This window comes from Telmatherina bonti (assembly GCF_933228915.1).
Source record: "Telmatherina bonti genome assembly, chromosome: 13".
Classification (NCBI taxonomy): Eukaryota; Metazoa; Chordata; class Actinopteri; order Atheriniformes; family Telmatherinidae; genus Telmatherina; species Telmatherina bonti.
Window position 1 is genome coordinate 27,663,168 of NC_136611.1, and position 25,000 is coordinate 27,688,167.

The following is a 25,000-nucleotide window of genomic DNA, read 5'->3' on the forward strand; positions in this document are numbered from 1 at the left end:
CAGCTCACATTTTCATTTTTAAGTGACTCCTTAAGCCTTCTGGGGGCATTACAAGAGAAAACCTTACCCTCTTCTTGAGTCTCTCCACACGTTTAATGAGCTGGTCTTTTTCTTCTTCCATGGCACTAATGTCCTGTTAAGACAGATAAAGTAGTGTTTCTTATCAAGTGAGCTTAAGAATGTGTCATTTTGGATCATTCATGGATTACAGAAAACTCATGGAAAAAAGATTTTGTGTTATGCAACAGTCTTACTGAAGAAAACTTGACATCCATATGTTTTTGACAATAGTAACTTTTATGTAATTGAGTGTTTTTTACCCTCCTGATGTCTGCTGTGGAGAAACCTGAAGTCCTCAGCTGTTCACACTCCTTATGATATGCTTTAAATTCTTCCACAAGCTCTTCATACTGTCAACATACATTATTTACTTTATATAAGTAGCAGAATAAAAGAATCAAATCAAATTTTATTTGTATAGCACTTTTCATTCAGAAGCATATAAAAAAGCTTAACATAAAAAACAGTTTCAGACTTAAAAACATACACCCACAAGTTACCCATTACACAACCAAATGTATGTATGTATGCCAAAATAAAAACTACTAATTTCAGGATTCTACCTCTGTATCTGAAGTTATCTGAAAGAAGTTAAGTAACTAGTGACAATAGTAACACTATCTTTTTAACAGCAAACCTGATGATATGTATCCCCAATGAAGTCGTCCAGCAAAAAATCTGCAGGTACTTCAAGCTTTACTAGAAAACGGGCCAGATAAGCTCTCTTCTTCAGCTCAGGGACCCTCTGCAGCAGCCAATGGAGGATTGGATGGACCACAGGTTTGCTACCAGTAACCAGACCCTGTCTAAAGTTGCTCCTGCCAAAGGTTAAAAACGGTAATTCATATGGAAATTGCAGCAAATGACGAACAAACATGTAGATCCATCACACATTCCCTCTCAGAATAAAACAGCAAGGTGTTATTTTTATTATAATAGTGAAGAAATTGAATACAAACATGAATCCTAATAGTGAATCATTTCAAAAGTGTATAATTGGGTATAAATGGAATTCAAAACAACAAATGTTGACAAGTGGAAAACTAACTCTTTTGCGGGTATCTGAAATGGATGATACTTACACATCAGAGAGATTACCCAGAGGTTTATATTTCAGGATCCCCAGCAGAGAGCACATCCTCTTCACAGTTTGCTCGGGCATTTCTTCACGGATATCTATGGCTTGCTAAAACAAAGAAGCCCATTATGACATTAAAGGTCTAGTACTAATTTGAGCTGTGACACTATTACATTAACTGGTTAAACTATGTGTTCACCTTTGGGTCTATTTCAGCCAAAACATCGTTTAATATTTGCAGTAGCTGCATCGGTTCCAGGGAGTCAAACGTGATGAGGTTAAACTTCTTCTTGAATGGATCCCTGTTAAGTTGTTCAACGATGAATTTCAGCTGTTCGCTCATCTTGGAAATGTAAAAAATCTTCTCGCCTTTTGTTTTTCGTGCTGTTTTACATTGGATTAGCTAGCTAATGCTAACGCGAATAAGCTTACTGGCTTGCTTTTGTCCGTGAAAATAGCCTGCAAAGACTTTTTAATCGAAGACCAACCACTCACATATAATAAAATAAATAACTTTTCTATTATTTTTAGACAAATTTATTCATCACTTTTGCCTAAACTCACTAAAATAGCATCGTTGTTAACACCATGGAAACCGTGAAAGCGTCATGACTCGGTTGCTAACAGGAAGTAGCTTTGGTGATGAGTTCAGGAAAGTTCAGTTTTGTTTTTTCTCACCTCATGGACATACGGGTGAAATAAGATACTCCTCCAATTAAGACACACAGAGTATATGACTTTAGAAATCAACTATTTAATTGATTATGATTAATATTAAACGAAAATATATTTTTGACCCCAAATTAAATGCATATGTGTGAGGAAAAGATGGAAGAGTTGCATTAAGAATCCTCGCTCAAGTAAATTAAAATATTTTTGGAGTTCAATAAAAACATTAATTAGCATAAATATGAGTTAGTTAAAAGAAATAAATGAAATAACATTAAATAAAACAAATTGCAGTGTAAAAACGGAATGTTCTGTTTTTCCGCGAACGCACCACTTGGTCAACTTTACCACTGAAGCCGTCAGGTGGCGACACCTTCACTAGCCTTGACGAGGCACCAGTGGCGTCGGACCATGACAAAATGAACTTTGCCAGTTTTCCAAACATGTGTGTCCGAACAAGTGTGTGTGTCGTAAACCAACATGTCAGCAGATCGGTGAAAAGGAGGGAAAGATTAGTTTGTTTCTCATAAGGAGTTAAAATTAGGACCTATAATTTACAGAAAACAGAGAGGCAGTTGTTCTGAAAGTTTAGACCGTTTTCCAGCATAATTTTAGGACTTTAATCAGAAGAAAACTTGGTCGTTTTCGTCGCACTTTTTTTTTTCCTTTTGAAAGCTTCACCTGTATCCACTGGACCCCATTTTTTCCCGTTTTAATCGTTCGCGTAGATAAATATTTTGGGATTTAAAGTCAATTTTCGGACACAGTTGGACACAATTTTTGATCCGAAGCTGCATCTTTATGACAAACTACCCTTGTCCTTTTAACTTGTGTGGAGCGTAAATCTGAATTTCATCCATGTAGCTCCTCCTATTTCTGCTGCGACTGACGGAGAGCCAAAACACCAGAGAGCTGCGATTCAGTCCGACACCAAACACAGAGGAAGGCAGAGGGTCTCTGGAGGACAAACGATCAACAAACAGGATCGGGCTCAACAATAAGGATAAGTTTAGATTTTGGGTCTTCCTAAAAGGGACGTAGATGGGACTATTCGTTGCCAGTGTGGGATTTTTCTTTTTCGAGCTTGTGAGTAAAACACAAACTTGTTTTCTCCTGTAAGCAGGAGCCTCATTTAGAAGCTATTTCATTGATATTTTTAAAGCTATGGGAGCTGTAAGTTGTAAACACTCTAGTCCAGTAGATGCAGTAGGAATGTGCATGTCCATGTTGTCAGAGGATTAAACAGCTCATGCCAAGGTGTTGACAATGGTTGAACCTTTGGGGTTTGTGGAGGCATGGAGAGCCCAGTTTCCTGAGTCGGATCCTCCCAGCATGGAGTTGAACTCATTAGGGGACATTGAACAGGAACTGGACAAATGTAAGTCATCTATCAGACACTTGGAGAAGGAAGTGAACAAAGAGCGCTTTCGCATGATCTACCTGCAGACTTTGCTGGCAAAAGAGAGGAAATCTTATGATGGACAGAGATGGGGATTTAAAATGATGTCCCAGTCAAATGAAGGCGACATGCCTAGTGGTCCAGGCAGCCAGAGGTCCCACGCAGATGAGGCACCAGCTGAGGAGCAGCAACCAAAGCTGCCTGGCAAGACAGCAAAGAGTAAACTGCATCCAGAGGCAGAACTGGAAGGTTCATGCCCTGCAAAGCAGGGAGGAGGGATGTCACCTGTCCGCCACGACTCGGAGCCTCCAGATATCCCAGTGGGGACTGGCTCAGTGGCGGCTCTGAGATCCAACTTTGAGCGCATCAGAAGAGTCAACTCTCACACAGCTGCCGATGGCAAGGGGTTGTCAGTAGCTGGCAGTCAGGAGAAACCCTTTTATGTAAATATGGAGTACCACAATGAGCGAGGACTGGTCAGAGTCAATGACCGGGAGGTCTCGGACAAGATCAGCACACTGGGATGTCAGGCAATGCAGATGGAGAAAAAGAGGTCCTTATATTCCCTGCCAGGGAACCTGTCAGCTGCCACAGGGGACATTGGCAAGGTTGTTCAGAGAACCAGATCCACTGAAGGGAACTGCAACTACAATGGGTCAAATCATGATCCTGAAGTCAACGCTCCCTTCCTAAAAGATGGTGTGATGAGGTCCAGCGGGGAAAAGTCTGAGAAGCAGCCAGTGGAGTGCCAGCCTTACACCAGTGTTTATGTTGGGGGAATGATGGCGGAAGGTGACACTAGAGTCATTCACATAAGGAACCGCAGCTTAGAGGAGGACGCTCACCTCACCTGGCCAAGGCGCTCCTACTCTCCGGGGAGCTTCGATGACGTTGGAGGAGGCTACACACCGGACTGCAGCTCAAATGAGAACCTGACATCCAGCGAGGAGGACTTTTCCTCAGGCCAGTCCAGCCATGTGTCTCCCAGCCCCACCACCTATCAGATGTTCAGGGAGAAAAGCCGCTCACCCTCCCAGCACTCCCAGCAGTCCATTGACAGTGGTAGCCCACCCACACCACTTTCACAAAAAAGTCTAAAGCAGCAGGGCATGGTCTCTGAGGCCTCCATCCTCGGGGTCCGTAAAAGGGGCCAGATGTGGCCCAGTGATGGGGACTCCACCACATCCAGCAGGACCTCTCATGACAACAGTGTTCAAGGGGATCTAGGTATGTTGTTGCAACACACACATGTTCTTTAACCCTTTCTTCTTCAAGATTAAAAGCAACAGAGTGGGTCTGATGATCTTCTCTAATCACCAGGTGAAATATGTCTGCACGTGCTGGCATGAGTCACTGATGTGTAAAATATACCTGCAATCTCTTTAATGATGTCCTAATTTTTTTTCTTTTTTTTTTTTTTTTAACCTGAAGCGCTAAATCTGTTTTAAAATACTTTTTGGAGGCAGGATTATAACTCATTTAACCTATTTTTTAAAAATAGGTTTTAAGAGGTTGAGTTTTAGCTTTTTAATCTGGGGGGCAAAGGAGATATTTAGATGAAAGTGCCCTGCAGAAAACCACAAAGGAGGCCAGGTTTGATTTAAGAAAAAAAAAAAAAAGAAGATAAAGTCATCATCTGGTTTTATTAATAAGAGCTTTATTTTTCTGTTCTTCCAGCCTTCATCCTACTGAGCACAGAGAAAACGTTAACTCTTCCCTATAACGCACGATCCACTCCGATCAGGGTTTGGATTTTACAAGAAGCGTTCCAGATACTGATCTCTCAAATTAACTCAGTGGTTTTGCATCTCTTTAGGAACTGTTTTCTTTACTCTTTGTAAGTAAAAAAAAAAAGCCTGCCCTCTCTGTTTTTTTCATCCCCTTCTGCTTTTTGCCCCTAACCCCTAACTCTGAACACTACAGTACTCTCTGGGAGATGCTCTGACTGAGACGTCGGGTGCCCTCGGGCTTCCTGGTCACCCAGCCTTGTTCACCCCGAGTGTTTTCGTGTCAGCACACATCAGTGTTGTTGTCCTTGGAGCTGAGTAATTAACTTAAAGGGGTTTTTCTAGCGTGATAAATTTAGGGAGGCCCTTTGTTACATTAGGTGGGTTGGAAAAAGCCCTGACAACTTGTTTTAAAAAAAAAAAAAAAAAAAGAGGATTGAGGGGCTTAAAGTGTGTCACGTGGCTTCCAATCAAAACGCCTGCCATCAGTGTTTCCTGTTGTGATGGGTGAACACAATAGAAGAATCACTCATTGAGCACCAGTATTGACACGGTAACAATATAACAATGTTAAGTGGGATAAGGAGAGGGGTCTGGGTAACTTGCTAGCTTCAAGGACAGATGGAGAGGTGGGAGTGAGTGTCCACCCCCCTCTTCCCTGCATGAACGTTTTTAAAAAGTAAGTGACATGCAAGGACACATATTGTAACAGGTTGAGGCCAAATCCTGAGAACACATCTGGTTGGAGGTGCAAAATTGTCTTTCTTCCTCAAAACGGAGTGTTGTCCATTGAGGATCAGATTATGCAGATGACCAGACTGTTGTTTTTTTCCCTCCTTGTTATATAAATGATCTGGTCCAAAGCTTTTTGACACAAAACATGTGACAAACAAGCAGATAGCCTGTGACATAATCAGCATGAAGTGAAAGCCTGTATGCTGTTCGGATGACTGAAATGCTCAAATCCTTTAGATCTGCGATACTTCACTGTGCCACTCGTCACTGACTACTGCAAATACACTATTGGGACATCTCTGTCATGTCATTGAACTAAAGTGAACCAAAAAATGTTAACGATTTCCGTAACCATCAAACGCATCCCAGGAAACCGCCTGGTTGTTCAGGGATGCACAGGAAACTTTGAGTTGTGACACCTTTTTGGTTTTCCGTGACATGACATGTCAGGTTGCTTTCTAAGGGAGAGATGTTCGTCCTGTGACGAGTCAACTTGTGTTTTATGTGTAAAATCGATGAAGTTCCCTGTTTGAATACACCCTCATCTGTCTGACACCCTCTGCTTAACTCACGCTGCCTTGGAGCCTGAGGCTCAGCTTTTGTTCAGAAGCTTGTTGCTGACATAATGGCACAGCTGCCTCATGTGGACCTTGCTTTGTGGATTATCAAAAGTCTAAGTTTCTTTTTTCTCTTTTTTTTGATGTTGTAATAACATTACTGCACACTGATGGATTAGGCTTCAGGCTGGGAGCCGGTTTGAGGCAAGTTTTTGCAATAAACCGCTCTCTGTTGTGGTTTGCGATGGGTTTTTAAAATGTTTTTCAGGAGGATTTGGATAGTTTTGTTTGGTTGCATTTAGAATTGTGGTATTTGCTGAAATCTATTAAACCAGTCCAGTAAAGCAAGCCCAATTTCAGTGTTGTAAAGACAATTTGTGCTCCAGATAGCTACAACTGAGCTGTTTTTATAAAACATCATATACTACAGAGTACAATAAACATGTTAGAGACCACGCCTCTTCTTTTCGCTTTTTGCTGCTGTAAGATCTGTCGTTTTTATTTCATACTTTGTGATGAATGATATGAGTGCTGCAGAAGACTGACATGATGTGGTCTGGTGGGTTTGGCATCATGGCAGTCTGTATCTGCCTGGGAAAAATAAGTCATTTCTCCTTATCTACTGGTCCTAACTGCTTATCCCGCCGCATCTCCGTACTATACAGCCAATCTAAAACTGATGCGTTTCAGTGGACTTCTTTTCTCTTAAAGTGGAATAATATGTGTTGTCTCCTAGTTTTTTTTGGTTATCTAGGTCAATTGTCAACTCTGACTGTGAATAGAGCCGCTGATTAGCTGTGGACCTTTAAGGAGGCCATGTCTCTGATGGGTTTATTTTGCCATAATTAATTATCATCATCACACTGACATGCCTGTGGCTCTGCTGGCATTCTGCTGTAGCTGAGGAAGGGCCCCGGCATCTCGTGGTTAATGTATTGTAGTGCGAAAAAGGAAAAGCTCACCCAAAAGGGAATAATAAATCTCTCCCATTAGTTAAATCATAATCCCAGCAAAAGGCAGGAGATTGCCATTTAGGATGCATGTAGCTGAGCCTGCCTCTGCCAGACTGCGGCACAGTTTCCCTGTCTGGGACTGCAGTGACATTAATAGGAAGCGTCTGCCTGAAAGGTGACTGAAGTCAGCCTGAATGTCTCGGTCTCTGAGCATAGGTTGGCACTACTTGCTGCCTCAGCAGGAGTCACACCAGTGCTTGCCCACCTTCCCAGTTTATTGCAGACTCATGAATACTTGAGGTCCTTCATGGTAGCCCAAACAGGCCTGTCATTGTACCTGGATATCAACATCTGAGGTTTAGTGGTCAAGGAAGTTAAAGAATTCAGCCTCTCCCTTTTCCTAAAGTAAATGTACAAAAGGAAGCGAAGGCAGCGCGAAAGGCAGCCAAATTTGCCTCTGTGCATGTGTGTACAAATGTGTTTGTGTGTGAAAGCAAGACACCTGTTCTACTTTGCAGCGTACTGGGTAAAGTGCTCAAATGCTGGCAAGACATCAGTATGCCAGGCCAGGCATCACCAGCTGCTCTCGCAGCAGAAGCCATGAATAGCTTTTGTGTTCCTGCCCATCAGAAGAAAAACGCGGGTACAGAAATGATTCTTTCTGAATTTTCCTGTTAGCTCCACTCCTCACTAATATACATGTTTTGATAGATAGACTTGAACAGGAAAAAAAAAATCTGTGTCATGTTTATGAAGCCTTGAGCCTCCCTCGGGCTCAGTGATCCTCCCTCGTGCACAGCCTCAGACCTCTGGACCTGCAGTCTCAGCTCTCCTCCCTGGTCCCACTCAAAGGGCCCTCTGTGCTGCTGGCTGGCAGGCCAAGTGTTTATGGAATGTCTCAGCTGCTTGTGGGGGGAAATGTCTAATGAAAATGTTAAGTGTTGTATGAGTTCATCTCTCTCTCAGCAGCCTGACCTGTGGAGCTTGTTGTGTCACCGGCCATACGAGTTTGTTTTGGGCAAAACGTTTTGTCCCAAACTAATTGAGGCATCAGAGACTTTGAATCACCAACTTGTACTTAGTTGAGCTCAGTCATTTTGTTGAATTAGACCGTCTCTTCTGGGTAGATTCCCATGCGGTTCCAACTCCACAACACAAGTTTTTTATGTTTCAAACAAGTTAAAGTAACCCTGATGATGTCACTATGACATCGCCAGGAGCTATTTTCTTTACACAGTTACCGGAAATTGGGGGTGGGGGGGTATCGGATTGTTTGTTTTGTTTTTTTTTTGTAAATAGTTGGTTAGTCTGAGATGGTTTGGAGTCATTCTGGTCCGACCAGACAGACTGGTAGCGTCCCCATCTCATTAAATCTAAATGTTCTGTAAAGTCTGTTTCCAGGCAGATTATGACTGGACCAATCATGTTAAAGTACCTCAGGTGAGTGCCGTTCACTAATATTTAATTCTGCTCAGACATGCAGATGAATTTTTCAGTGCAACAAGAGGTCACTTGGACTTTTTTTTTTTTTTTTTCTTCTTGTCCCTGCATACATTTTTGAGCAGTGTTGATTTTCAAGTTGATTCAGTTGTTAGTGTTTACTATAAAACACAAATATGACTCTTATAAACCCTCAATGTTTTTTTTTTTTAAAAATCCACTCCTCGCTAAAATACATTCAATGATAAACACTCAAAGATTTAAAAAAAAAATCTATTTTTAATCTAATCCTACAGTCATTTACCAGCTTTTATCCAAGTGACGTACATGTCATTAAAAAAAGGATAATTATCCACTTTGCATCTGGGAGGCTCATTTCTGTTCAACCACAACATGCCTGTGCACCATTGTCTGTTTATTTATTCAGATTGGAACAATTACTGGGCTGTCCTTCCTTCTCTTACATGGCAGGTTACAAGCTGTAGCCTGACCACCCTGAGCTATTTCAATATGCTCTGATTAGTAGGTGTACAGGGCTGGGTGGCCTGTTTCTGACCTCCCCCGCTCAATGAGTCCCACTAATTTCAGGCTGCCCTATAGCAGATCAGAATCAAGCACTGGTGGGCCTCTGCCCTCAACAGTCCTGTGGCTTAAAGGGCCTTCCAGTTTAGCAAACACTTCACATGAACCAGGATGTGATGGTGGTTTATTCGTTAATGTTTGCAAAAAAACACAGCTGCCATCTGAATTCAGGATAACACATCCCCCATTTACTTAGTCCAGTCATGTGAGAGGGAATACAGATTTTTAACGCACGTGAGTATAGAGATTATGATGCTGTTCAGCACTCCAATATTTACTGATATCCTGTTTGAAAGCTCTCTTTCCTACTTCAGGCTGAACTGAAAGGACTTTGGTTGTTCCTAACACTTCACGCTCTGTAAGTTTTAAGTTTTATCTAGCAGTGATCTAATTAAATATCATGACGGTACCGGTCCAGTCTGAACTGTTTCGCCCATTATTATGGATAAAGAGCCTCTTGAGCATGGTTGACATGGTGTTCTGAGATGGACAGTGAGATTAAAGCCAAGCCTTTTAATTTGAGGATCCTGTGTTGCTAAAGATAAATGATAGAAAAATGAAAATGAAAGAACCGCAGGGTGAGGTCTCCACGTCAGGGGTCTGAAAAGCCATCACCTGTCAATCAGCTCCCCTCTGCTGTGCCTCTCTCCCACCCCGTCTCCCTGGTGACGGCACAGTCCAGAAAAGAATCCATTTGCCGGAGCCATAAAGTTGTGCCAAGCTTTTAACAACATCTCACTTTGGCCTCTTCTGCTGTTTCCTTCCTGTAGGTGCAACTTTTCACTCCAGATCTCCACGACCATTAGAGAGGCAGCATAAAGGTTGTCCTTCACTGAGTATTTATTCTCTCTGGGAAAATATCAATGCTTGAATATCAGTTCCATCCATTACTGAGCTGGATCAATCAAACATTTGCCAGGGTATTTATTTCTGGGAGCCTGTAATCTAAATTCTATCCATCAGCAGACTGGTCTCTGTGTGGACGTTCAATATGTTCTCAGCAGGGAGCAATGAGCTGGCTCTGATTGTGTTTTTGACTCATGAGGCTGAGCAATATTCTGTTTTCCCGGTTGTGAAATACGTATATATATATATATATATATATATATATATATATATATAAATATACAGAGAGAGAGAGAGAGATAGATAGATGCTGCTTTTCTCATTCCAGCTGGGACCATACAGTTGATCTTTTTGCTCTTTGGGTTTTACTTTTGGGAAGTGGTGCCTAAATTGGATCTCATCACTCAGGGAGGATAGAAACTATGTCTGTTCTGCTTTCTGAACAAAGCTTCAGGTACAGAGGCACCGCACTGCATTTCAGTTTGAAGATTTTGCACACACTTGATTAAAAATAATCTAGTTCCTACCTTGTTATAAAATCAGGTAAATACGACTTCAAATGAACAACCTGACATATTACACAATATCGTTATTTATTTAACAAAGGTGGAGTCAAAGTACAGAAACGGTTTGTGTAAAAACTTCCTGCATCCGTATGAATAAAGTACAGCAACCAGGTGCTGCAGATTAAATGCACTTAATTTACTGATAATCCGCAAATGTGATCATCTATATTTGTATAAGCAGAAGTTTTGTGAGTTTGGAGTGTGTGGGTGTGTGTTAACACAGTGCAGAAGAGGAAAAACACCAGCAATGATCTTAGAGAAATAATTGTAGCCCATCAGTCTCGGAAGGGTCGTAAGGTCATTACCAAACAGTTTGGTGTCATTCACAGTGAGGAAAACAAAGATAGCTGCCAGTCTTCACAAGAGTGGATGTCTCAGGAAGTTCAGACCAAGGTCGGATACTGCAGTTCTCAGAGAAACCGCAAAAATCCAAGAGCTACATCGAGTCTACAGGCCTTAATTAGCTTGTTAAATGTTTAAATTCATTAAAATACAACTGAAGAAAGACTGAACACGTGTTTGGAAGAGTTGCAGAAGAAAGCCTCATGGATTAGACGGAATAAAAGCAGGGATGTTTGGTCATTATGCACCGTTCCACACATTTTTGTTAAAATCAAAACGCAAGATGACTAAACAAAAAAAAAAAGGACATTATTTAAAGTCTAGAGCTAAAATGTTGTGACCTGAGGAGAGTTGTGCTTAGATGAATGACCCCCAAACCTCAATGAACTGCAGCAACGTTGTAAAGACTGGGCCAAAATTCTTATGAAATGATGTGGGTTGAGGGGGGTGGACAGCTTCCCATGGAGGATGATTGCTTCAAGTTATTACTGGTAACTGTGGTTGTACAAGCTACTGAAGCATGAGATGTGCTTCAGTTGTTTAGGTTAACATAGTTTTTCTCAGACAAATAATGACATTATTTCGTAAGTCATGTTCTCTCTCATTTTTATCACTTTAAATGTAGTCAGACCCAGATTTTTTTTTACATGTCCTGATAGAGAATGTGAGGTCTCTTTCACACAGCTACAGGCAATGAATTGACGAGTTTATCTGCTCTCATATTTATTGGCTTTCATGGTTGTGCCACATGGTACTGGCATTTTAAGACCAAGAACAAGCTGTCAGTCTCAAAATGAGGAAAAATTTAAATAAAAAGGCTTCCCAAATAAAACTTCTTTCCTCTGTGCTGGTCTCAGAGCCTTGGCAGGGATTCTCTGATACTGTGACACTGTCCCTGCTGCACATCTGTCACCCCCTCCCTGTCTGTTTACTGCAGTTCATCTCTGTGGATTAGGACAGGGACTCTGAGCGTATCTTTGCTTTGTCATCAGTGAGGCATCCAGCCTGCCCGTGGTATTAAACTGCTGGGATTGTCCTCTGAGCATGATTCTTGTTTTACACGCTGGAGGCAGGGAAAGTGCTTCATAATGACTGATTTATTCTCCAGAAGCTAGCTTGAGAGTCAGGAACCAGTTGTTTGGTCAAGTGCCACCATATCTTTGTGTTCTATAATTAGATTCATGGTTCATGGTGCCAGTGAAGAAAAACAAAGCACTTAGTTCTGTATTGTGTTTTAAAAGCTGACTCAGTCAAATATCTGTCTTTTTTGGGGGGTGATTTGTGGTTTGGCTTGACTTGTGGGAATAGCGTCAGATGAATTTCTTGAAAATCAGAATTACAGAGTTCAGAGACGGTCCTAAACTAAATCAGCTTTTCTCTGATCCACAGATCCATGCAGCTCAAAACCCACAGCTGCTGGGCTCAGCCATCTTATGTAATGTCATTAGAACATATTCATTTCGTTTCTGTTGCACAGTTGAAATGATTTAAAGCTGCACATAGTTGGATATTGGAGAGGGGAGGACGTAGTAGAACTGCATGGACATCTTTATGAGCTGTAGCTTTATATGTGATACGTTTAGCTGCTGCTGAGTGGATAATGTCTCTTTGATATGACTTCTAATGTGGATTTTTAAGTATCAGCCTTGTGTTATGCAGCAGTCCTATTCTAAATCACAGAAATAGTGTTTTATTTTTATCTGCAATCGCAGCACCGGCTTATCCGGTAATCACTAAATCTACAGATGGATGCAGATATCTATACGTACGTATTGGATGAGTCACAGTGCAACGGTGTGCCAGCTGTGGGATTTGAAAAGGCTTATTAAATTGAAGTAAATAAATCTGATTACAAGCAGGTATACCAGTGTCCTATCTTCTTTCATCTCTCTCACATGGGCAGGTGTTTGTTTTACCAAAGAAACTAAACAAATTTAATGAAACTTAATGAGGATTACTTGTATGCATAAGCCAATCAGGTCATGGGAAAAACACACAAAGTCATCTCCCCTGCTTATCGCAACAACTGCATTTTCCTTACAAACGCGGCTCCATTTAGGGAAATAAACAAGCATTGGCACTGTATAAATTATGTTGCTAAGAAGCATTGTTACATTAAGGAAATAATTGACCAAACAAATGACTATGAACTACAAATGCATTTAAATGTACATTTCAGCAACTCTTTCATTTTAGTGTAGAAAGAAAAAAAACATATGAAAATATAAAAAACACTTCTCTGCTGCTTGCCTCACCAACACAGATATTAAGCCTTCATAACAAATAGTTTATTATATGAAGCTTCAAGCCTCTGAATGTAATTCAAATATAAAAAAAAAAAACTCATGCTAAAGATTAAATGCTATTTTAAAAGGCAAATTGGCTGCAATTCAGAATAAATTTCCATATCAGTACCCAGAATATGTTGAATCCACCTCATATCAAGTCACAATGATTCCTCTCAATCTTCTTTAACTTGTACACATAAGAAGTCTAAAAAAAAAAAGTCTTACAGTTTTTGTTACCAGGACAAAAGCAGCATTTCCTTTAGGTCCTTTTGTCCCGTTTTGATTCAATTCTGATATTTTGGGTGCTGATTCAATTTAAATTGCGATTCTTACAATTCTTTGATATTGGGGATTTTTGTAGATTAAAAAAACCCCAATGTATAAAACTTTTTTTTTTTTTAGCTTATAATTTTTCGTTGGTGCCTGTCGTGGCGGTAATCCCAGGACTCGTTGGTGGACACCAGCAGTGAGGGATGCCGTCAAGCTGAAGGAGGAGTCCTATCTTCTTGGCCTATGGGACTCTGGAGGCAGCTGATGGGTACCAACAGGCTAAGCGGCATGCGGCTTCGGCTGTTGCCGAGGCAAAAACTCGGGCATGGGAGGAGTTCGGCGAGGCCATGGAGAAAGACTTCCGGACTGACCTCAACTCGGGACGTAGTGGGTCGGTGGAAGGAATACTTCGAAGACCTCCTCAATCGTACCAACACGTCTTCCGATGAGGAAGCAGAGCTGGGGGACTCAGGGGTGGACTCTCCTATCTCTGGGGCTGAAGTCGCTGAGGTGGTCAAAAAGCTCCTTGGCGACAAGGCCCCGGGGTTGGATGAGATCCGCCCAGAGTTCCTTAAGGCTCTGGATGCTATGGGGCTGTCCTGGCTGACACGCCTCTGCAGCATCGCGTGGACATCGGGGGCAGTGCTGCTGGACTGGCAGACTGGGGTGGTGGTCCCCCTTTTTAAGAAGGGGGACCGGAGGGTGTGTTCCAATTACAGGGGAATCACACTCCTCAGCCTCCCTGGTAAGGTCTATTCAGGGGTCCTGGAGAGGAGGGTCCGCCGGATAGTCGAATCCCGGATTGAGGAGGAGCAGTGTGGTTTTCGTCCTGGTCGCGGAACAGTGGACCAGCTCTATACCCTCTCTGGGGTCCTGGAGGGGGCATGGGAGTTTGCCCAACCAGTCTACATGTGCTTTGTGGACCTGGAGAAGGCATTCGACCGTGTCCCCCGGGAGCTCCTGTGGGGGGTACTCCGGGAGTATGGGGTACCGGACCCCCTTGTACGAGCTGTCCGGTCCCTGTACGACAGGTGTCAGAGCTTGGTCTGCATTGCCGGTAGTAAGTCGTATCCGTTTCCGGTGAGGGTTGGACTCCGCCAAGGCTGCCCTTTATCACCGATTCTGTTCATAACTTATATGGACAGAATTTCTAGGCGCAGCCGAGGTGTTGAGGGGATCTGACTTGGTGGCCTCAGGATTGGGTCCCTGCTTTTTGCAGATGACGTGGTCCTGTTGGCTTCATCTGGTCGTGATCTCCAGCTCTCGCTTGAGCGATTTGCGGCCGAGTGTGAAGTGGCTGGGATGAGAATCAGCACCTCAAAATCTGAGACCATGGTCCTCAGCCGGAATAGGGTGGATTGCCCTCTCCGGGTCGGGAGTGAGGTCCTGCCTCAAGTGGAGGAGTTTAAATATCTCGGGGTCTTGTTCACGAGTGAGGGAAGGATGGAGCGCGAGATCGACAGACGGATTGGTGCGGTGTCTGCAGTAATGTGGACTCTGCGCCGGTCTGTCGTGGTGAAGAAGGAGCTGAGCCAGAAGGCGAAGCTCTCGATTTACCAGTCGATCTACGTTCCTACCTTCACCTATGGTCATGAGCTGTGGGTCGTGACCGATAGAACAAGATCTCGTATACAGAGGGCTGAAATGAGTTTCCTCCGCAGGGTGGCCGGGCTCACCCTTAGAGATAGGGTGAGGAGCTCGGTCATCCGGGAGGGGCTCAGAGTAGAGCCGCTGCTCCTTCGCATCGAGAGGAACCAGTTGAGGTGGCTCGGGCATCTGGTCAGGATGCCTCCTGGACGCCTCCCTGGTGAGGTGTTCCAGGCACGTCCCTCGGGGAGGAGACCCCGGGGAAGACCCAGGACACACTGGAGGGATTACATCTCTCGGCTGGCCTGGGAACACCTCGGGATCCCCCCCGCAGAGTTGGCAAATGTGGCTGGGGAGAGGGAAGTCTGGGCTTCCCTGCTTAGGCTGCTGCCCCCGCGGCCCGACCCCGGATAAGCGGCAGAAGATGAAGATGAAGATGAGATGAAGATAATTTTTCTTGATTTCAGTTAGGAAAAATCCAACACAGTGGCCACTCCAGCCCATCCATACTGCTGCTATAATGCCCAAGAAGACAAGTAAAAAGATTTTTTTTTTTAAACAAAAAAAAAAAAAAAAATTTTTTTTAATTGTTAAGCAAAAAAATCCCGATATTTAATTTTTTAATTCAACTTTCCCACCCCTAGTTTCCATAATGAAAGACCCTTAACTTCATAGCAATCTGGGGAATGTTTGAAAGCCTGATCATCTCCTTCAGCTCTCTGTCGTACTTGGTAAACCACAGCTGTGTTTGCAGTATGGTGGAGAATGTTGTCCGACCGATTCCACGGCCACCATTGAGAGTGTCTGTAAAGCACCACCATATTTCACTAAAGATAAGAGAACTTCTCCAAAGGGTTTACAATGAATCCAAAGGAAAATCGGCTATTTGTCAAAAGAGGGGCTAATATTAGTGTCAGGTTAGTTAACAGCAGCTATGGCCTTAATATTCTTGTTTCTTAAAAGTAACTCCTCATTGAGCCATTTGTATAGATTTTAATAATGATACATCCTCCCTTATGCTTTTAAAAGAGCTGTTTATTGTCAAGATTTCTTGTATTTAGAAGCAGCCAGACTCGCACTGTCAAGGTGTTTTTTTAAAGGGTTTAAATCTAAGTTAATCAGAGTGATCATGAATCAGTAACTTTTAATTAAAACTGCATATGGTGGGAAGTTACAGTTGTATAACGGGTAACATTTTTTTGTATCAACAGTAACAAGACTTTTGTGAATGAGACTTAACCTCAGGGTTTGTGATAGGTAAAAAAAAAAAGAGGACTGAGTATTCACTTTGTTCTGAAACCACAGGCAGCCGTCACTGTTAAAAGCGAAGAGATCAAGTCGCTGAAACACAGTGGTCCTCTGTGTCAAAAAGCCCTTTGCTGGCTTAATCACACAAAGCATGCTACTTAAAGGCACACATCCTATGGTTATGTTGGACCAATATATTGCAGCTGAATCTCCAGCCAAATCACCTACCAAAGAGAAAACAAGAATTTGTCTCATTTTAAAAGAAATTCCTGATGACATTCTTGTCATCAGGAATGTCCATCCAGGTTTAGCCATGCCGTGTTTATTCTTGCTGCTGCCTTCTCTTATCACAATGTCACTTCAGCCCATCATGGTTATGCTTCTTTTGGGAGGTCCATTCATTCCTTCTTACCTTTTCTTGCATAACATAAGTATGATCCTCCATTTCTCAAGTGTTTACCTTCAAACTTCTCACAAAACAACATCCACCAGCATTGATTCTCTCACTACGTTATGCTTTCTTGCCCTCTGAACAGCATTGAAGCATGTAAAAAGATCTGCAGCCCTAATGGACACAATTCACTCACCAGTCATAAAAGAATCCAACAATTCATTTAGCAAAGCACTTACACGTTAAAATAAATGTCCTTTTAAATAATATATGAAATTTGTTCTCATGTAAACATGATGTCATGTAAACATCAGATGTAAGTATTTTAGTTGTGCGATAACTATAGATGAATGTATTAAGAGCGGGAGTCTTTCTTTGAGGGCTGTTTGTGCAAAGACGACCTTGTGCAGAAAGCCTGCTTCCGCTCTGAAACAGATGAATTGCTAAATTTTCCGGGCAGACCTGCCTGGACACTTCCTCAGTAGCCTTCCCCGTGATCACTGCAACAACTGTGCTCACTGAGGATCTATTGTAACATCCACTTTCTCACACTGACAAGAGGCAAGTGAGCCCTGTGTGTTTAAAAACGGCCACAAAAAGCTCAGCGTTTAAGATCTAAGTACATGTTTTACTTATCTGAGTGTTGTTATTCAAGGTAGTTTAGATGTTTGTGGTGCTGAAGCAGCTGCCTGAGAGGGGATGTCGTGTACATCCTTGTCTGGGTCTAATGTATAATGTCACAAGAATACAGAGGCCTTTCAGGTGGACTGTCTTGGTCCGAAGCTGTTTGTGCTGCAGCAGTTTCCTCTTCAAGCTGTCAATCCGTCTCCTCCTGCTGAGCATTTGTGTTTGTTTGAGTCCTTTGTCACAGCCTCTGTGGATGTCATCCTTTCTATCCTCCAGAGTGACTTGTCTTTGTCTTCCCACAATATCTGGAATTCTCTCTTTCCTGTTTTCCAGCTGTGGTAAACCAGTTTAATGGCCTCTTCTTAATATACCATACGCCACATGTATAGATATCTTGCACCCCCACGCTCTCCCTTTTTTTTCTATGATTGTGATCTGAATCCTCCAGCTGCTGCATACTTGAGTGCAATAATGATGATAATAATGACTGTAAGCGTCGGGAGTCTGAGTGGCTGACAGTAATGATAGCATGCAGAAGCTGTTGATTCTCATCTTAAGGGAATCCTAAAGCAGAGTGAAGTCACAAGGATGACAAGTGTGGTAAATATTCTAGCATGGCCCACACCAGACTGCATTTTCTGCACTTTTTATTGGCTTTCAAAAAGAACTCTGCAACTTCCTTCGGTCTGAGATCTCCTTGATTTAATGAGTCCTATGTGAACATTACGCCAGGCAACGCCTGATCCGGGACACGCCACTAAACTCTTAACTGAGAAGGCCGAGCTGTTTGAAACAGCCAGTGTGAGCAGAGTAGGGCTGGTTTGCACGGTCTTTTCACAGATTTATCCACTCACCTGGCATCAGCGGCTGGAACAGGCTGTATGGTGGATTTATGTAGGTCGCAGGTTTATGGAGGTTAAAATAGGATTTAATATGAAAAGTGAAGCGTCCACTGTGAAGTACTTCTTGACGACTGAGAACAATGGTGCAATAACTCATGTTGCACATGCAAGGGTTTTCCTGACTTTTAAACATTTCGACACACTATACAGCCTCACCTTAAACACTTTTATGTTCTGCAGCTCAGCATGAAGCATCCGTGCAAAGCTGAGCATTTCATGCTGAGGCCCTGTTCTTTGGTGTAAGCTGCATGGAAGTAAAGAATTACTCTTTTGTTACACTTTTACCTGGAACGCCAAATTATTCATCAAAAAGATTTAGCAATTAAAGATCAACAGGAACATTAAAAAAAAAAAAAAGGTTTTCATGCTCACTTCAAGTGGTTTTGGCTGTTTTTGAAGAGATTAAATGTGTGTAACAGGAGATGGAAACACACTCTCCAAATAAGATTTGAAGTGTTAAACATAACATGATGGTATAATTAAATTAATCATGTTTTTCTTTCATATATATCCATATATTTGAGTTTTGTATGTTTCTCTTTTAGATTTCATTTGCAACACATTACCCTTTAATCTATATATTAAAGGATATCATAAAGCCTGATTACTTCATGCAGTTTAGCTGATTAACACCAAACCCTGGAAATGGAAACATGATTGAATTATTATGGATATGCCAGTAATGTACCACAATAATTCGTGGTAATTTGATAAAACACATAGATATATTCTGTAATGTGTACAAGAACAAAATAATATCAACTTCTAATATTGAGGTAGTGTGTATTATGAGTCCAGACTCCTCCGTACGACATACTGGAATAGATATATTCAGAGCTTCAGTGAGATCTTTGCTTTTATTTCAATGTTATACTGCATGTTGTGGCACTTTAGTCAACTTTATTGTTTGAAAAGTGTGTTTATAAATAAAGTTACAGGTAATTTATTACCTTCTAAACTCTCCATTATGTTCACAGTTATGTAAAAAGATCTGTGTTTTTGCTCACTGGGGATTTTTCCACTACAAACAGCTGCATAAATAAGATTATGGAACAAGTAAAGAAGAGTTTTAGTATCTGTGCTTTTTTTTTTTTTTTAACCACAAATAATATCTTTCACATCCCGTTACTTAGTATTGTCACAATTAAACAAACAGTGATTTTATGGGGCATTTGTGACAAATCCACTCAGCAAGCTTATTGTTTTTGTGCCTAATGGCCATCACCTTAATCTAAATTTTAACTCTGTACATAAGCAACAAGGAAACTCTCAGACCAACAGACATTCGCATCAGGTCTCGGACAGCTTTGTTAGCACCACCAACTGGTTTCTCTATTACCACAGTGTTGGAATACAGCAAGGAGTGATGTTTCTGTTTGGTATGTTTCCCATAATGTCTCTCTGTGTTAACTAAATGAGCGAGCAGTTTGCTGGCGCGCCATGTGACTATTGTGCTTTGTTTGGCTGTTTGTCATAGATGGTTCCTACAACGAAAACCCTCCGTCTTATGGCTTCGACTTGGAGCATTCGGAGGAGCAGCAGCCTCGCCACGACCCTCTGTCCTTCTCTGGATCCCCGACCTCCCCACCACGGCTCCGCTCCAAGAACCGGAACAGCCGCGACACCCAGTCCTCCGGTTCTCTGGAGTCAACACAGTCGGTAAAGTTACAGGGTTCAACAAATCTGACATGTTCACTGTGTTTCCCAGCTCACAGTTCACTGCTGCTACTGTCTCCTCTTTACTGCTGCAATATCCTTCACTGTCCTCCCTCCATGGAGCGTTTCTATATGTTTGGTGTCTGTGATCCCTCACTCTTTATGGAAAGGTTGTTTGTATGCTGCCGAGCCTTTCATCTCCTGCTGTCTGTATTTACTTTAACATCACCAAGTAGATCGCCTTTGAGGCGTTTCAGAGCATAAAACTTTATTTCAGTTCAGCTTTATTCATCAGGTTCAAGTTAATTCTTAAAGATTTCATTACTTGCTGAACTTGTTCCCTTTGCTGCTTGTACTTCTACAACTATGACAATTGTTGAAGCCATAAACATGCTGCAAAACTAGAGAAATTAGTTTTGTTTTTTTTGTTTTTTTTTGTTTTTTTATTAATTACAAGCAGATGATTAGATGTATATTTATAATATTTGAAAATGAATGTTATTCTGACTTGGTGCTACATTGTGGAGCCCCAACAACACAACTACAGAAATCTGTCAGAGCCACAGAGGACATTTTCTGACTCCGACAGGCTGGGTAGCACTGTCAAAAACAAGTAAGCTGAACTTCTTAGGAAAAAAACAAACCTAGGTGGCTTTAGGGAACACATTCTGGCTGAGGCACCCACAGGCCAGTAATGAAATACACACAGTACACCATATAGCTCCCAGATGGCACTGCTTTTCCGTGTGAAGCAGGGCGTTGCTGAAAAAGACTACATACTCAGCAAACACACTGCGGCTAAACAGATGTTAAAAAGAGTTGTAGCTCCCCCCCCATTTGCTCTTTTCTTGTCCTATCTGTGGTATTCTTATCCTCTGATGTCATCTTGAGGACTTGGTGCTCTTCAAAGCTTAAATCATAGAGTGGGGGTGGGCTCACTCAGCATACAACTTCTTTTTCATCTAGTACCTTATAATAGCAGAGCTGGATGGATCGCTCCGTGTCTTATGGACATGATTGTTCCCACTGAGATGACTGATGTCTTTGAACTGTTAGGAATAACAACTCCTGCACCAGAAACACATTAGTCTTCTTTAGATGCCGGGAGTCTCTGGTGCAGGCCTCCTGGAATGTAAAACTCCCACACAGTTTAATCAAATATCTTCCTAAATTTCACAACTACAACATCTGCAGCCAGGAAGCTTGCAGTTTTCATTCACTTTATTAGAATTCAGACTCATTTACAGGTTGCGTGTCATATTGTCATCATGAATGTTGTGGCCTGGGGAATGCCTTCTCTCCACTCTACCTGATGTTTTTCCTCTTCCTGTGTTTACGTCAGGTGGAGCTGGACCAGGAGAAGGGACTGGAGATGAGAAAGTGGGTTCTGTCAGGAATCCTGGCCAGTGAGGAAACCTACCTCAGCCACCTGGAAGCCCTGCTGATAGTATGTAAAACTTACAACATGGTGTGGAACAAAGATAAAATACACTTATCAGCTACACTGATAAAAACAAGTGTTATTAGCATTTCATTTTACAAAAACACATTGCCTTTTGAATCTAAGACAAAAAAAAAGTTCATTTATACATTTTTTATTTGCTCCTGTGCTGGTTAAAATGATCTCATATTGAGTTGTGGCTCTGGCACTGTTCAGTAAGACTTAACAGCTAGCACATCCTTCGTAATTTTGTTAATTTATTTAATAACTTTATAATGAATTAAAAGTTTAATTCAGTTGTACGGTCCTTAAGTGGTACTGACATTACTGAGTATTTTTCAGTATTTTTGGCTCAATTACTATGCTACATAACCCTTAGAGCAGAGGCGCTAGCCATATTTTAGCATTCCATATTACTAATTTTTTTTAAATTGTATAGCGATTTTAAAGCCATTTCACAAAAAGGTGGCGTAAAGAAGTAGATGTACTTTTGCCAAATAAAACAGAGAAAGATGGAGAAGTGTTCAAATTTCTGCCACTAAGTTATTTAATATCAAATTTCCACGAAGTAATAAAAATCAGCACAGCTTGCCTACATCTCCAGCAGCGTGCACACCCTCCTCCTACAACCAAAAAGGGCTGCAGTCTATTTATAAAGAATTTCTTCCCCTATTATGAATAAAAATGGAAAATACTCGAACGACATATGACATATGACATTTGAGTTTAGTAAATTCATTTTTTTTTTCCTGTATTATTGTTAGGGATGCACCGTTGCCGATACCGGTCTCGGGATCTGCTCAATACCAAGCGTGTGTACTCGTACTTGGTATTAATAAAAGTGTATCGATACCATAATTGATACCACACTAGTCAAGCCAGCGTAGATGTGTTTTATGACATGCGTCAGGCATATTTTAAAAGAAATAAATGCCTTGAATGTTAAAATGTGACATTTTTTGTGACACTAAAAGCTAGATCTTTGTTTCAAAACCACACATTTCTAGTTGTATTTAGGTAAAATGTGCAAAATCAAAATAAAACTTGTTGAAATTGTTAGATCTGCAATGTTATTATATTTGTATTGGTGAGGTAACTTCAGAAAGGATGGGTTATTTATTACAACCTAATGAAATCTTACACAGTTGTAACAGCAATAATAACCATAGTCACAATAATGTTCACATAAACGGATTTGGTACTGGCAGATATTGAAATTTCAGAAGGACAGCTTAGGTTGGATATTGCGGTACCCTACACATGTGGAAATGCAAAAAAAAAAAAGTGCCTGTGTGGAAATGAGGCTAAAGAGCATCTCTGAGACATTAGGTGGAAGAGTTCACCCTTCTGTCACAAACTAGGTTAAAGTTTTTTTAACCTAGTTTTTTAACTTTGCGAAATGGTAAAGAAGTTTCTTTGACCTTTAAGGTGGACTGAAAAGAGACACGAAACTGTCGTGGAAATTGCTGAAACACTTTGTCAGTGAGCACAGCTGAGATGTGGACAAAAGAGTGATTATTTGATATTTTATTATCTCCTTGATATTTTTTCCTACAAATGTATTCTGTGGTTGTTTGTCCAGCCCATGAAACCTCTGAGAGCTGCAGCCACAACTTCCCAACCCATGCTGACCATCCAGCAGATAGAGACCATCTTCTTCAAAGTGCCAGAGCTTCACGAGATCCATAAAGACTTTTATGATGCTCTGCTGCCCCGAGTCCAAGACTGGAGCTATCAGCAGTGTGTGGGCGACCTGTTCCAGAAGCTGGTATGTAGGCCATGCTGATGTTTGACTGCTCCACTGTGATAATATCAAATATAAAGTCTTAAACGTGTGTGAGCGTGAACAGTGAAAACTTGTTTTTCCTGTTTCTGTGACCTAACTTGAACACATGTGAGGCAAAGCTATCAAAAAATAACAGTATGAAACAGTATGTTTACCAACATAGGAATCCTCTTGAAGTGCCAGATTGCACGTTGGTTTTTATTAAAGAGACCAGCGTTCACCGTGTCAGTAACATTCAAACGCTAATTATAGCACTCCTTAAATGTCGCGCCTTGATCATTAATGATTGTTAAAAAGGGGAGACTTACAGGGAGAAAAAGTGGTCGTTTTTATCTGTCATGTTTAATGCTCAGGGGATCTTTCAGCGCACATCTGAGTAGACAGCCTGGAGTCATCTCCTGGCCAGATAAAAGACTTGCTTCACCACATGACAGGCAATAAATGAGTCCAAAATGCTCCATAGGTGGCTAATGAATAAGAGTTGCCTCAGTGTTTCTTGTTGGATGAAAAAGATCCTACATGCATGCAAGGATTACAAACAGACACGTGAGCAAACACTGAATCATGCGGTGGTGTCAGTTGCACCGCTTGACGTCTAAACGCGCCATATCGCTGCACTCACAGATTGCCAAAAATCTATCTTCTGTTATGGAATAAGTCTAATGCGGGCTCTCCTTGCACCCTGTAGGCCAGTCAGCTTGGAGTGTACCGGGCCTTTGTAGACAACTACAAGGTTGCTGTGGAGACGGCAGACAAGTGCTGCCAAGCAAACGCTCAGTTTGCAGAGATATCAGAGGTATGTAGTCACGCTACACACAGCAGGGCTGCAGCAGGAAGTGTTTGATGTTAAACTGCTGCTTGAGACGAGTGATGACAGTGCAGTTTTCATCAGCGTTTCAGAGCTACATGGCTGCGGTGTTGCTCGTTGTTTTAATTGCCCTCCGGGGCAGTTACACTGATTTAATGAGTGTTTTTTTTTTTTTTTTTTCTGACCATTCTCTCTGATGTTATGGCCCTGCCCAGAATCTCAAAGCCAAAAGCACAAAGGACTGCAAAGACCAGTCAGCTAAAAAGTCACTGGAAAGTGAGTACAGACTGAAATGAAGGGCCTGCTGCTGTGTTAATCAGTATTACTATGAGTAGCTTTGATGAAGCCTGTTGAGCTGAGTCTTCCTCCTCTACAGCTCTTCTCTACAAGCCTGTGGACAGAGTGACACGCAGTACATTGGTTCTGCATGTAAGTTAGTTTACTTTATAATTATGTAGAGCCTTACTTTCTCTGCATCTTGGAGCGAATTGTGACATTTTTCTGTTGTAGGACTTGCTGAAGCACACGCCCTCCAGCCACCCAGACTACCTGCTCTTACAGGATGCCCTTCGCATCTCGCAGAACTTTTTGTCCAGTATTAATGAAGAGATCACTCCTCGGAGGCAGTCCATGACAGTAAAGAAGGGAGAGGTCAGTGTTGAAAGCTTAATTATTTTATCACCTCAGGATTGCTGTAAGAACTATTCAAGACTGGATGTAGTTGAAATAAGAGTTGACTCTATCTGTTTACTGCCAGGAAATGCTTTCTTTGCTATTTTAGGTGTGGCTCAAATTTACCTCATTCTAAAATAAAACCTAATTCACCTAAATAACTCTGTTTGGCTGAAATGAGGGAATCACAAGCTGTAGAGAAGTTGGACAACTTGGGAACAACTTGTTCTCCTTTTTTTTTTTATAGACAAACTCTGGGGCTTCAATGGTGTGTTGGCACACACAGGCTGCTCCTGATTTTATATGGTTTTATATTTATCCTGTATGTTCCTCCCTTGCCACAACCCATATTTTGGTCAAAAAGACTTTG

The 25,000-nt window shown here is 41.7% G+C and overlaps 2 protein-coding genes across 2 annotated transcripts in view; one reads left to right on the forward strand and one right to left on the reverse strand.

Moving 5' to 3' along the window:
• ift81 (intraflagellar transport 81 homolog) overlaps positions 1–1,481 on the reverse strand; it is a gene marked incomplete at its 5' end in the record, with an annotated part of 13,160 nt that extends 11,679 nt beyond the window's left edge. The window contains 5 exons of the mRNA XM_079250675.1: positions 68–133; positions 321–410; positions 698–878; positions 1,143–1,246; positions 1,338–1,481. Of these exons, the coding sequence (XP_079106801.1) occupies positions 68–133; positions 321–410; positions 698–878; positions 1,143–1,246; positions 1,338–1,481 (585 nt within the window). The remainder of the gene's footprint in view (positions 1–67; positions 134–320; positions 411–697; positions 879–1,142; positions 1,247–1,337) is intronic.
• A 1,592-nt stretch (positions 1,482–3,073) lies between these two features.
• LOC306764859 (breakpoint cluster region protein) overlaps positions 3,074–25,000 on the forward strand; it is a gene marked incomplete at both ends in the record, with an annotated part of 36,602 nt that continues 14,675 nt past the window's right edge. The window contains 8 exons of the mRNA XM_079252147.1: positions 3,074–4,433; positions 19,745–19,926; positions 21,266–21,370; positions 22,947–23,132; positions 23,839–23,946; positions 24,174–24,234; positions 24,335–24,387; positions 24,469–24,609. Coding sequence (XP_079108273.1) covers positions 3,074–4,433; positions 19,745–19,926; positions 21,266–21,370; positions 22,947–23,132; positions 23,839–23,946; positions 24,174–24,234; positions 24,335–24,387; positions 24,469–24,609 — 2,196 coding nt within the window. The remainder of the gene's footprint in view (positions 4,434–19,744; positions 19,927–21,265; positions 21,371–22,946; positions 23,133–23,838; positions 23,947–24,173; positions 24,235–24,334; positions 24,388–24,468; positions 24,610–25,000) is intronic.